General features: G+C 44.0%; 1 protein-coding gene across 1 annotated transcript; it reads right to left on the reverse strand.

Annotated features, from left to right (window-relative positions):
* Nucleotides 1-1,868: 1,868 nt before the first annotated feature.
* Nucleotides 1,869-14,245, reverse strand: ehd2b (EH-domain containing 2b). Its single transcript, XM_037677650.1, has 8 exons — nt 13,639-14,245; nt 11,251-11,359; nt 9,378-9,607; nt 9,117-9,293; nt 7,255-7,352; nt 4,323-4,735; nt 4,078-4,242; nt 1,869-3,952 (listed from the first exon to the last, which is right to left on the reverse strand). Exons 3-8 carry the CDS (start codon nt 9,596-9,598, stop codon nt 3,404-3,406), a joined length of 1,623 nt encoding a protein of 540 aa, XP_037533578.1. The 5' UTR covers nt 9,599-9,607; nt 11,251-11,359; nt 13,639-14,245; the 3' UTR covers nt 1,869-3,403.
* Nucleotides 14,246-14,568: the final 323 nt, after the last annotated feature.

The raw sequence follows: 14,568 nt of genomic DNA on the forward strand, positions 1-14,568 counted from the left end.
CCACCGCATTCCTCACATGTGAGTCACCGAGGCAGAGAAAAGGCCTGCATCGCCTCTGTTCCTAATTTCTTTCCATGGAGGAGGAGCGGAGCGAGGAGGCGTCGAGGCCTCCCCTTCACTGGGACACTTTTAAAAAGCGTCTAACATGAGACGCCCGTCTCTCTCAGGCCACAGTTTAGACCGAGCAGGCAGGCTGACGAGGCCGCTGGAGCAGAACCGAACCCGGGACGAGAGGGAACACGGTCCAGGGGGGAGGCCTCAGATGGAAAACGGTGGTATGAGGCCTTGGCAGAGGAGCGTGTGAGTCACTGTTTATCTGGTCGGTCACCAGGAGACCAGAAGAGCTCGACAGAACAGACTCAAACCGCTCTCGACTTTTAGTTTTGGAGGAGTTCGCTCTTTTTTTAAAACTGAAAAAGTCGTGTAAAAAAACAAAGTCACTACATCTCACACGAATGACTCTCAGCTACTACCACACCTAATTTTAACCTATGATGCGACTAAATTAAACCCATTTTTGCAATGGCTAATGTCGATTAGCGATGGTGGCCATCTTGAATTATAATAAATAAGTTGCTGATGGTAATTTCCTGAGTTTCATTCAAATCTGTCCAGTGGTTAAATTTAATTAAATTCAAAAGTACTTTATTAATCCCAGAGGGAAATGAAGTGTTGTCGTAGCTCATCATCCTGGTTTCATTCGAGAGTTGTTATAGATGCTGATATCTGTGGGCAGGACTTGATCTCCTGCAGCAAATCTGAAGAATCTGGCCGCAGATACCGACCTGTCCATCCAGCTTGCTGTCAGATCCGGCGGGCCTCTCAGTCCTCCTGGGCTCCCGAAGGCCGGGCAGAGTTCCTCCATGAGCGATGGTCACTCCTCGCAGCAGTCTGCCGAGCTCCTCGTCGCCACGGACAGACAGCTGAAGGTGCTGGGGGATGATCCTGGTCCTCTCGCCATCACGAGCCGAGTTTCCCACCAGCTCCAGGATCTCGGTGGTCAGGCACTCGAGCACCGCCGCCAGTTTGACAGGAATGCATCCACGGCACCTCCTTTTCAACTCATTTTGGGATTTGGGGCTGTAGCTGAGGTATTCAAGCTTTAGAGATGTTAATCAGCTGCTCCTGGTTGTTAAAAAAAAAACCTTGTTGCCACGGTTACGCATCATAACAAATGCCCAAAAGTGAAAAGGTTTCGGTAAAAATCCTTCCAGCTGCACATCATCTGTTACCAGAGGAAACATTCATCCGAAAAAAAGTGATTTCCATCCAGAAACAAGAGGAATTAAAGTTTCCAAAAGCAATTACTCAGAAAGTAACAGAGCGACTCCAACATGCATCCACCCCGAGTGGCGCAGTTCTAGAACCATCTAAAATCATGAGATATTTTACTAACAGACACAGACAGGGTTGATTTTAAATGATTTTAAATTTTGGTCAAGGTTTATAGATGTTTTAAACTACCATGGATAAGAATGTCGACTGCCCATGAACCATATGTTTGAGGTAGCAGAGTACTTTTATCCAACATTAACACTTCATGCTTTTATTTAAAGCTAAATACTGCTCAGTATAAGGTACTTCATGTATACTTTAGTTATGACACTCAGCTACTACCACAGCAAATTTTAGCTCAATATTTGTAGAATTGGCTTTGTTAGCTGTGGCGGCCATCTTGAATTGCATTGACTAACAGTTAATCAGTTGTTTGTTCATCCGATGATTACTTCCTGGGAGTTTCAATAAAATGTGACCATTGATATTTTGCCATCACTGCTCTTTGCCTTCAGCAGTGGCACAGAAAAAGTAGCTAAAAGCGTCAAGAAGTGCAACAAAAACTTCACAGTTAAGGGATTTTATTTCCTTGCAATAAACGTTAACACAATTTGTGGAGAAGTGCACAGTAGTCAGTAATATGTCGTTCAGTCTGGTTAGAGTTCATCTTAACAGGTGAAAAAAAAAACGAGATTTATAAAAATAATACATATAGTTTGCAGCAGATTGTGTGAAAAGCACGAAAGTGAAATTAATTCAGGTTATTGGAGTCGTGCTGCAGAAAAAAGGCTGTAAACAAGCATGAGCTAAGCAGGTCTTTGTTTAAAAAAAACAATAATAATAATAATTAGCACATTCCCTCAAAGCAAATATACTCCAGCATCAATATATCACTGATTATCTGTTTATGGGTTTAATACCATACATTTACTTTCTAATACAAGTTTAAAGCTTCTCGCTCAGACGGTAATCTTCGGCTAGAAGCAGCCGAACACGGGGGCTGCTACGTCTGCAAGAAGCCCCGCTTTTAGTCCCATAAATACAGTTCAGCTGTGCAAGAGGTGAGCTACACAGAACTGTGCAAAAGTTTTAAACCGCCCCACGTCTCTCTTTAACTTGTTACCAAGGAGTCAGGATCAACCGTTCAGAATCTTTGTAGGTTTTTGGACTTTGTTTTCTCTTTCACTCAGTTTCTGTTCAGCCCTTCCTGATTGTAACAGCATGTTGGGCAACGTGGGCTTAAAAAAACAAAAAAAAAGAGGAAAGTAGCCAAAAGACATCTGACTCAGGACTTGCATCGTTCATGTCAAGTTTTCAACCAGCAGCCCTTTGATGCCTCCTGTTGATGCTAAAATGCTTATATTTAATTGTCTTTGGTATTTTGTATAGATTCAACTAAAGCAATAGAAACAAATTGTGCTTTGTTAGAAGCTACGAGAAACAAAGTGCCTAAAGGTTCAATTCAAAACTGGTTTTGTGCAAAGTTGTTTGATATGTGTTGACTCAGCTCTGTCTCTTGAGTTTGGGAGCCTTTGTGTGTCTGAATGGTTCATAAGTCAGAGTTAAGCTGCTTAAATAATAATAAAAAAACAATATTCTGTAAATGGTCAGGCACAAGAACGGCACATGAAGAAAAAAATTCAATAGAAAGTTGGAAAAACTTGCAGAAAACATGGAAACGTGCTGAGCAGGACCAGAGGGGAACTTTCACGCTGGTGTTTTAAACTAAAATCTTCTTTTGATAAGAAATCTTGTGCAATACTGAGAGATCTTGCAAGATCTATTAGCACTGTTGTGTATGACTCGGTCGTTAAAATCTACCGTGGTTCACGAGATATTTTGCTAACTGCTGAGCCAAGATCTTGTGCACTGTCTAAAGCTTATGTGTTGAGGATGATGCTCAGCTACTACCAAACCAGATTTTAGGCCATTATTTGTAACATTAACTGAGTTATAGTCACGCATGCTCTGACTCCTCTGAAGTAAACTCTAAAGAAACAAGGAATGACTCAAGACTTTTGCACAGTGCCGTGCATGTAACATTTTTGTGGGCTGAGAGGATAAAAGCAAAAACAAACAGTAGCATGAAGTGGGCGAGCCGGCGGAGAGGAATCCACTCAGCTGCTGTTTACGCATCGGAGCCCTTCTGCCTGCGTTTGGAGGGGGGGATCAGGCGGGACGGCAGCTCTGGCGGTAGACCATGGCCCTCCAGCTTCACTTCGATCAGATGGCTGGCCAGGGCAAACTCCTCATCATCCAGCATGCCGTCGTGGTCCACGTCGGACAGCTTCCAGATGCGACCCAGCACCGAGTTGGGCAGGCGGGAGCTCACCATCCAGTCCTTGGCCTTGGTGCCGCTCAGCTTCCCCTCGTCGGGGGCGAGGTTGTAGAAGATTTCATCGTATTTGGGCTTGTCTTTGGTCACCACCCAGTCCTCCTCCTCCTGGCTTGCCTCTCCGTTCTCCTCAGCGAAGGGGTCGCCCTCTGTGAAGGGTCCGGCCCGGGTCCCGAGGAAGGCGCCACCCTGCACGCCCGGCTGGTCTCCTGCTTCCAGCTCCTCTTGCCGCAGGAGGGGCATCAGCTTGGCGATGTCGGAGGCGAGCAGCTCATCCAGAGCTGCCATCAGGTTCGGCTTCAACGTCTTGAACTTGGTGAAGTCGTGAACCATCAGCTGTTCCTGTAAAGCATGAACAACAATGTTAGCTTGGGGTTCTGAAACTTGTTGAAGACCCTAATACCAAAAATTTTGAGTAATTACTCGAGTACAAGTGGCCTCACTGGAACACCGCGGCTCAGACTAACCTGCATCTTGGCACAGTCTGGAAAATCTCCAGGAGAGATGTTGTACTGCAGCTGGATCTTGGAGAAGATAACCGGCAGCTGGTAGATCAGATTCTTCTTTTTGTTATCTTTCCTGAAGACTGAAGGCATCTCCTGCTTCAGATAGCTGATGATGTGAGCGTGGACCTGTAGAAAAACACCGGCTGAGTTCCTCAGTTATTCCAAGGAAAAATTGTTAGGATGCTACAACCCTCAGGGTCACCTACCCTGACCAGACGGGCCCTCTTCACCAGGTCGTTGAGCTTCCGTAAAGCTGCGTTGCGAGGGAGGTTCTGAATGTCGGTGAACAGATCCTCCTCCTCCAGCTCAAACAGCTTACGGTTATCAGCAACCATCAGCGGCTCTGACCAGAACGAGCCGATGTACACGCGCAGGACTTCAGGGGTGCCGAACACCTTACCCAGGGACCACATCAGTGCACCGTAGACTCGCATCAGCTGCTGGGTTCCCACCATGTCGGCCTTGTTGAGGACCACGCGCAGCTTGTCCTCGTTGCCTTTCAGGGCCCCGATGGCCTCGGAGAACTCGTCCGATATCTCCAGCTTGTGAGCGTCAAACAGGAGGATGATCCGGTCCACGCGCTCCGCAAACCAGCGCAGCACAGCCGGGAAGTCGTAGCCTGGTGGTTCCAACAGAACACCGTGAGACATCCATCCATTGTCCATCCATCCACCTATAATCCATCCATCCATCCTTCCATCATCCATCCATCATCTATCCATCATCCATCCATCCACCTATCATCCATCCATCCATCCATCCATCCATCCATCCATCCATCCATCCACCCATCCATCCATCATCTATCCATCAATCCTTCCATACATCCATACATCCATTATCTATCCATCCATCCTTCCATACATTCATACATCCATTATCTATCCATCATCTATCCATCATCCATTCATCCACCTATCATCCACCTATCATCCATCCATCCATCCATCCATCCATCCATCCATCCTTCCATCATCCATCCATCATCTATCCATCATCCATCCATCCATCCATCCATCCATCCATCCACCCATCCATCATCTATCCATCCATCCTTCCATACATCCACCCACCCATCATCTATCCATCCATCCATCATCTATCCATCCATCCATTATCTATCCATCATCTATCCATTCTAATCAGATGCTTGAACCACCTAAGCTGACCCCTTTTGACGAGGAGCAGCAGCTCTACTCTGACCTCCTCCTTGGTGACGGAGCTCACTTTATCTGTAAAGCTGAACCCAGCAACCCAACAGAGGAAACTCATTTCAGCTGCTTGTAGTCAGAATTTGTTCTGACCAAAGGTGAGGGCTGAAACAAGACTGGGCCAGTAAATCAACAACTTTGCCGTGATTGGAGCAACTCCCTCATTACTGCAGTCGAGGCCTTGAGTCATCAGGCCGTCTTCAGCTTCAACAGCCATCATTTGTGAACAAAGGTCCCAGGTAAACTCCTTTGCTTGATGCAAAGACTTTACACATACCCAGAAGGAACAGTTCCATTTTTCCGATAGAAAACCAGAAACAAATAAATATAAAATAAATATGATTGAAATAAAACAAGATCAGGAAGAGAAAACCAATCTGTAAATCCCCTGCAGCTGCTGTCTCAAGCATCAAAACGTCCGTTTGTCTTCGTGCAAATAAATATTTACACTAAAAACCACATTTCAGACGTGCGTGAATGTGTTGGTACCTTGCAGCTCATTGGAACAACGCTTCATGTCTTGTAAAATATTGAGTCAGTTAAAACATAATGTTTACCTGCATGCCCTTACTGTGTGATAAACACAAGTTGTAAGAAAAATGATTTATTAAGTTACACTAGAATAATACGGACAGATTTGTTGGTTCCCTTAAGGAGAATATTAATCGTTTCTTTCTTCATTCATGTTTCAAGCTAAGTGTTAGACCTTCAATAGAAACTCAGGAACCTTCGAGCTTGTCATCAGACCTTCAGCTTGTTTGAAGGTAACAAACAACCTCTGGGTCGTTTGGTCCTGTTGTGAGCACCACACTGAACGTGGAGAAGAAAATTCACATTAAAGCAAAGATCATCTCCAAGCAGCTCCATGTTCCTCTGACCACATGACATTATTTAAAAGTGTAAACTTTATGGTACTGTGGTCAACCTCCCAGGACATGGACGCAAGAGGAAATACGACCCCAGGTTGATCAAACAGATTGCGCTGATGGCAGAAAAAGAGCCAAGGAAACCATTCAAGCTGAACTCCAAGGTCAAAGTACATCACTTCCTGGCTGTAGCATCATAGAAGGAAGGTCCCCCCATTGACAGAAAAACACATGAATCCAGACTAGACTATAACATGATGCATGCTGACAAGATTCAAAGTTTTTGGAACCGATGAGACAAAACTGGAGTTGTTTGACTCCAGTCACACAAGTTGTTTTATTGATTATTGTGTGGAAGAGTACCAGCATATTTATGCACATCTGAAAATGTTACCATTCCCATGGTTATAATAATCAAAAAAGTAAATGATCATGTTAAAATAGTTTTTTTAAACTGAACAGTTTTGATGCTGCAGAACTACGTAACACAAAAATGTCCAGAAAAAGTGAAAAATTGCTTCTGGACAGACGAGTTGCTGCAGAATTTAGCCATTTATCATTTCTGTGAGCTCCAGAGACAACGTGCTGTTTACCTCTGCTTTCTGAAGTGGGCAAGAACATTTTTCTGGCACATAACTCAAAACCTGAGCCATAAAATGTAAACTATTTGCAAACTTATCATCAGACTCAAGCAAGGAAACATGTTTTCAATGATTTGGCTGCATTGACTTTTTTTTTTTTTACGAGTGTTAGTTTTTTTGTGCAGATTGAAGTAATAATGAATTACTTGGAGATGGGAGTGTAGAAAATGTTGCGAGATGAAGATGATGGTGGTTGTTTCTCAACAGTGCATTCCTCCTGATGTGCTGACAGAGTTTCTATCTGTTCTTCATTATAAGTTTATGGCTGCTTCGTGTCCTGCTGCCAAGCAGTTATGGTGACAGAACAAACGGGTCTCGTGAGTTAGTCGAGATGAGTTTGTTGGGTGACGATGATGATGATCATGGACCTCTGCTGCACCCCACCCCATGCCCTCTCCTCACCTTTGTCACCCCGCTCACCTCGGCTCACTCTCTGCTTGGCTCCGGACAGGATCCCCGGCGTGTCGATGATGCTGATGCTCTCCAGGACCTGGTTCTGCATCTGGGCACACTGGAATCTGGTTTATCCATCAAGACAGAGGGAAAAGTCACGTTCGCATACCACCCCGGTTCCAAAAAAAAATTGGGACGTTGTGTAAAATGTAAATGAAAATAGTTTGCAAATCTCATAATCCCATATTTTATTCCCAATACAACAGTAAACAAATTATATTTTTAATTTTATGGCAACAACACACCAAATATAACTGTGCATCATCAGCATAACAATGAAAATTTATCCCACGCTGTTTAATAACTTTACCTAAGCATATATAAAGTAAAGAGTATTGGTCCAAGCACTGAACCCTGAGGAACTCCATGACTAACTTTGGCGTATGAAGAAGATTCATTATTTACATTTAGAAACTGGAATATATCAGATATGATTTAAACTGTTTTAGTGCCGTTCCATTAATCCCAATATCATATTCAAGCCACCACAAACAAAGTTGTTTCAGGTCCATAACTTCCATTATGAAGCATCTCCTCCTCTTTTAATAACAACTAGGACCTGAGGAGACCAGCTGTTGGAGCTTTTGGAAGGAATGTTGTCACAAACTTGTCTGACGGAGGATTCTAGTTTTTCAATGATTCTGGGTCTTTTTTGATGGATCAGAGCATTTATTGTTCTAAAACCTGTAGATATATTTTCTGCATTAAAGGAGAGTTTCCAGATGTGTGAGCTTCCCAAGCACACATGCACCCCCATACCAAAAGAGAGGCAGGTTTTTGAAATGTGTGCTGATAATAGACCAGATGGTCCCTCTCCTCTTAAGAACAGAGGACTTGAGTCCGTGGTTTCCAAAAAGAAATTAAAATTTTTAATTAATCTGACTACAGAACAGTTTCCCACTTTGCTTTGGTCCATTGTAAATGAGCTGTGCTCTATTGTCAATAAAATGTGTGTTTTTGAGATTGTGATTTATTGCATTGTTTTTGTTTGTTTTTCACAACTTGCAGAGCGCCTTTTCTTAGAACCGCAATCATTAAAAACAGAAAAACGATGATTAATTTGCGGTTAGCTTTTATTTTTAAAGGTCCAGTGTGATCAAAGGAAGGCTTCAACTTTTTATTTTCTTTCCCCAGATCTCCACCCAGTCCCTCCCACTGTTGGCCCATTGTGTGCAGGTCTGCCTCGCTCTCCTCTGGGCTTCCTGAAGGAAAAATGACCATCACTGCCAGAATCAAACAATAAGATCTGCTAACGATCTGAGGCTTGTAACAACAACACCACTTCCTGCTGTTTAAGTGCTTAACGGGTCCACGGGTCCCCAAAACAGGAAGTCCAACGCAAAAGAAGACGCAAGTACATTCATGAACATGACCCTGATGGAAAAACTTGCATCAGACAGAACCTCTTCTGGTGGCTTTCAGCTTGCCATTGTACAACATCAGACTGTTTTCTCAGTTAGAGTGTGGAAAAATGTGCACAGAAAGCTGGCAGTCCAGAAAATAAACTTCTGATCTGCAAAGCTCCCAAGTCTCCCCTCCCCCGAGGAGCTGTGCAGTCCTTTGACCTTGTGTTTACAATATATTTCTCATCTGAACCCATCCACTTTCATCACCCCCTCTGTTCCCGTCGCTCCCTTTCTCCATTTTTTCCACAAATAAGGCAAGTGACTCCTCACTCTGAAATTTGGCACAAGCGGTTGAAATTCCAAACAGCTAAAACACTTTCCACAAACTTTCCGCTTGCCTCACGCACAGTATGCCCGCTTTGTGCTGTCTTCACACCGACTCCCTGAAAGGGAGACCTTACAAAGCCCTGAGAATGGACCCACCTGTTGAGGAAAGTGTTTCCAAATGGGTTGAGTTTCCGGAAAGGCTTGTTGGGGTCCACAATCAGGGCATTCCCTGGTATGACGCCCTCCACCTCCCCGTGCATGATGGCAGTGAAGCAGTCGGTGGTGGGTTCAGGACCCACACGGCTCCCTGGAATTTCCTGCTCCAGCAAATACCTGTCAGCCACACAGAATTTTTGTGCTTGAATTGAATACAAATGAAGCAGACGACAGGTAAACTGAAGAAACTGAGAAAGTTACTTGATGAACGTGGTCTTTCCGGTGGAGTACTGTCCCACAACCAGCACCATGGGCTTGTTGTCAAAGTCTGCATCCTCCAAACTTGGAGAGTGGAAGTCGTGGAAACCATAATACTGCTCCAGAGGCAGCAGCTTCTTACGGTACAAGGACTTCAGCCCTTCTGTCACAGTGCGAATCACCTCGGGTGCCTTCTTGACATCTTTACGCCCCCAGCGTGACATCTTCAATGGCTAATGAGATAATGGTAAGAAACCACCGTCAGTTGTTTGGATCTGCGTTTCCCATAGGTGTACCAGTGAAAAATGGAGGTTATGAATATAACCAACGTTCCCTGAGGGAGAGAAACGAGGTACAACACAAATGTATGGGGACCTACCATCACGCCCTGACAATGCATATGCAGAAAGATTTAGACAACAAAGTTCTGACAAGCGGGATGATGTTCATCTCTTCTGTGCTGAAAGAACAGCTTGGGTCACGTCACGGGTTGTTACGTCCGAGCAGTAGAATTTTATGGATGTGTGAGGAGATGCCCAGTCGGTGCATATGTCTACCACTGGGATTCCTTTCAGGGGTCTCAAACTCATTTACCAAAAGGAGCCAAACTTTATAAACTTTGTCCGAGCCACGGGCCACTTTCAGCTGAAATATTAACTTGAGTCAGATTCCCTATGTCTTTTCTGGGTTTCAGGTTCATGAACAAGAGTTTGGTGTGTCTCACTTGACTTTCTGTTACTCTTTCCACGTCAGAATCAGTAATGACTGAATGATCCAACCATCTTTCTGGCTTCAAAGTTAGCCAGCTGGTAAGAGAAGTCTATATTAAATGATGTATTTATCAGTTTTTTAAAGAAAAATTTAGAAGAGATACAATATTTTACATTTGAATTATCATCTTGGGGGACCGGATTTGGCCCACAACTCCTGAGTTTGACATATGTGACCCATGACATGGCCATACCTTTGGTTAGAACAGTCATTTCTAACATTTGAAGCCCAAAGCCCGGCCCGACCTAAATTTGGGCCAGGCTGGGCCATAATAATGTGCTGGATGGGCGTGCCGGTGTCGGTGTCTGACTTTTGATTGCGTCAGCGGACGTGTGCGGCTGACGATCTAATTATATGGCAGCATGGCTTGCCATACAACCTATATGGAAAACCATGTTGCTATATATTGGATCATCAGCGGACTCGCGCGGCTGACAATCCAATTATATGGCAACATGGCTTGCCATACCTTCACCAGCCACACGCGGTCATTTGACCGCGAGCTGACCGGCCTTGAAAGAGGTAAAATAAAGTTTAGTTCAGCTTCAGATGGGACTACACTGCCAGGCAGCGATCCATCGCCCAAATGGACATTCAGCCGCTGCACTCAGCGGACGCGCGCGGCCGACGACCAACAGGTGAGATCCCAAAGCAGACATGTCAGAGCAGGGTCCATGTCTGAATAATGCAGAATGCAGGCAGAAGCAAGGTTTTAATGTGCTTTGACGGCCATGAAAGGACAAACACCCCCTCAGCTCCGATCTTCTGCCCCTTTTATTCAGTCGCCAACTGTTAATAATTATATAAGCAGTCAAAGCTTAATTAAAAATTTCGGGGGGGGGGGGCTCGAGTTCAGATCTTTAATTACTGTTAATTCATCAGGTTGGGCGGGGTTTGGAAATGATGGCTACGGGCTGGGGCCGGGTCGGATCAGACTTTTTGGGCCTAAATGCAACTCTACCTCTGGTCGAGTGTGCATGCATGCATGCTGCTGAGTGCATGCTTATCCTTCCGGTTAGGTCTCGCGAGTGTGCAATCCTCAGACATTTGTGTTTTACCGAGTGTACTGACCGAAAGGGAACCTTCAGGTGCTTCCTGTATTTACATGAAAGCTGCTCACTTGTCCTTGAGGCCTCTTCTGTACACAGCAGGAGGAATGATACGGCTTGAAGTTTCTCCCTGAAAGATGTCCCCACAACGGCAACGTTTAGCACCTGAAAATGGATGAAAACAAACAACATAAAAAAAGACGGATAAAAGAGATGCGGAGGGGAAATATCAGGCTAATCAACATGCCAAAATAAATATTTTTATTCCTGGTAGGATCTAGAGTAAAGATGAGGAATCTGAAGACTGCCAAGCATTAAGAGTGCTCGCCTGGAAAAAAGTTGTTGTTCAGGCTGGAAAACCTGCAAACCCAACCCCAGCGTCAGGATTTGCACACGCACAGCTCATTTCCTTACAGTAAAACGAGAAAGACCGTCATTTTACTCCCTGCAGATCGTCTCAGGAGAACATGAGAACCGCTCAAGGAAGAGAAAGACTTTGAGAATGAAGCCTTTAAATAGAACAATGCATTTCATTCTCTGGTAATAATCTTTTTAGTGCAGCTTACATTTGACATCTGGAAAAGCTGGGACGTTGTGTAAAAAGTACATTTAAAACAGAAACCAATAGTTTGCTAATCTAATAAACCCTTATTTTATTCACATTGGAACATAGTATATCAAATGTCTGAAAAAGTTTATTTTATTTAGGGAAAATCAGATTAATTTTAATTTTATGGCAGCAACTCGTCCTAACAAATGGTTCCAGGACCATGTTTCCTGTAGTAAATCATTCTTCTCATCCTCTTGCTGTCCTTGAGTCAAAATGACCCACAAGGCCTCAGTTTTGACCCAAGGGCAGCAGGAGGGTTAACAACAGTCTGCAGGATCTGAGGAAACCAGTTGGAACTTTTGTGTGGAATGTTTTCCTTTTCTTATCTGATGGAGGACTCTACTTGTTTATGTTCTGTTTTTGCTGGATGGCAGCAGATGTTCTAAAACCATATATTATTTTTCCAGATGTGTAAGCCGCTCATGCCAGAAGCACTAATGCACCCCTATACCATCAGAGAGGCAGGCGTTTGAAGCACGCTCTGAGCTCCCCTCGTTAAACAGACCGTCCATGTTTTTCAAGAAGAATTTCACAGAACAGTTCTCCATGTTGACTCGATCCGTTCTGAACGAGCTCTGGTCCGGAGAAGACGGCAGCGGTTCCGGATGGTGTTCACATACGGCTTCTTCTTTGCCTGATAGAGCTTTAATCAGTTTGTGGATGACACTGTGTTTACAGACAATGATCTGTGGAGGTGTTCTCGAGCCCAGAACAGAACCAGACCTGCTTTTAGTGCAGTGGCCCCTGAGGGCCCCAAGATCAGCACCACCCAATATCAACTTTCAGCCGTTTCCACAGAATCTTGAAAACCTTTGATGACATTATGAACTGTAGATCACCGGAGATTCGAAACCTTCATAACTTTGTTTTTTCTATTTGCTAATTTTGTTTGCTTTTCCACAAACTGGTGAACCTCTGCCCATCTTTACTTGTAAAATGCTTTTTATACCCAGTCCTCTTGAACTATTGACAATTCACTTCATTTATTAGAAAATGCTCCTCACGCTGTTTTTTTTATTCCTATCACTCACCTTTACAGCCAAACTGTCTAAAGAGGTTGCTCCCATAAAATTCAAACTTTATTACCAAAATAAAGTACTGCTTCTTCTTTTAAAGATACATTTACTCTGTTCCATTTTGAGTAGTTTTGCCAATCATTGCATTCTTGTTTAATTTACATTTGGCACAACCCTTTGAGAAACGAGGTTTTAGACGTAAACACTGGGTTAGAACTGGAGGCAGAACTCATTAAAGAACCCAGAGGCGAAGAGATCAGATACGTGTCAGTGGGCGATAACTCATGTGTGGAAAACTTCTTTATCAAATCCCATTTGAACTGAGCAAAAGAATAAATCTGCCCTGAGGAGAACAGGGAGCACAGTCCTGACATGTCATAAGACCAGTATGGAAAGTTAAAATGGCGAACTCTGGAGAGACATTAAAAGTTGCCCTCACATACGAGCAGTCTGCTCCAGCTGAACGGAAAGAGTCAAAGCAGATTTAAGGAGACTCCTGTAAAGTTTGGTTAAGACTCTGGGATCTGTTTGCACAGCTGAAAGATGGTGGAAAATACTTTGTGGGTTTCTGCAGCACAGTTCAGGGTTAAACTTGCAACAAAGTTATCGCCTGCTGGAGCAACAAGTTTCTAAACAAATCCTCCTTTTATACCATTAAAATGTCAAGGAATAAACATGTTCCAATTGAAAGTTACCACTTTCATTAATTTGCCAGCCAAGCCACATTCTCATCAAAATCACACATATAATCTAACAAAACTCTTTGTGGATCATTTCTGTGATTGTTCTATATTTAAAGTTTAAAAGGCAGAAATTACCGAGTCGTTGAGCACTTCTGGTCTCCCCCTCTCCACTTTTGTCCTCTGGAGTGGAAAACTCAACAACAAAAGCTGGTCTTGGAGGAGCAGCTGCTGCTGGGTGTACCTCCGGCAGCGAATAGGAGGCCTCTGTGGAGCTGGATGACAGAGGATCCTTCTTCTCCGGGGGTTTAATACATTTCAGATGAGCTTGGATCTGGCGGGGGTCCTCGCTCTGCTGGCTGTCGTTTCTAACGGACCTCCTCTTGCAGCGATGCCTGGCAGCACAGTAACGTTCTGCAGAGGGATGAGCTGAGCAGTGGTCAGAGGGCGTGGACCTGTACCCTGGGGTGTGTCTGTGTGGGGGGTTTGGTTGTGAATAAATAATTTGGGTGGAGTTGCTTTTTTTTTTTTAAACCTTCTGCATATTTCAAGTCATATGATCTCACCCCTTGTTTTCAAACTTTTTTTTTTTCCCCAACTTAATCTGCACCAACATGTCATACACTCACAGACCTCCTGCCTTGACTCCTGCACCTCCTGCTGGCAACCCGACGGAGAACAAACGCCACCACGGCCCGTCATAAAACTGTTAGTCATCTACAGGATCGCACGCCACGGCTACAGAAAAGGACCAGAAGAAAGCTCGACTGTTTCATAAAAGAAGCAAGGTTTAATTTACAGTTTTACTAAATGTACATTTCTTTTTAAAAAGTGTCATTATACACAATAAATACAATACAAAATTAATCTGTAATACTATACTTCAAATTCTCTTTTCCGGTCTTTTTTTGTACATTATTATTGTTCCTTTTTCTCTCCCCGTTTCAATGCTTGTGCTGTGTTTGAATTGTCCACCAGGCCTAAAACATACAGAAAAGAAGATGAAACTAAAGGGAGAAAGCTGAAAAACACACTGAAAACGAGTTCAAACTGCCCTGACCCCTGCTG

The sequence above is a fragment of the Nematolebias whitei genome, chromosome 6, assembly GCF_014905685.2.
Source record: "Nematolebias whitei isolate Nwh7 chromosome 6, NemWhi1, whole genome shotgun sequence".
NCBI lineage: Eukaryota > Metazoa > Chordata > Actinopteri > Cyprinodontiformes > Rivulidae > Nematolebias > Nematolebias whitei.

Coding starts and splice junctions, on each gene's coding strand:
- ehd2b (XM_037677650.1), bottom strand. CDS start 9,598: ATGTCACGCTGGGGGCGTAAAGATGTCAAGAAGGCACCCGAGGTGATT. Junction 9,294..9,377: donor GGAAAGACCACGTTCATCAA/GTAACTTTCTCA, acceptor TGTGGCTGACAG/GTATTTGCTGGAGCAGGAAA. Junction 7,353..9,116: donor GGAAACACTTTCCTCAACAG/GTGGGTCCATTC, acceptor TGGATAAACCAG/ATTCCAGTGTGCCCAGATGC.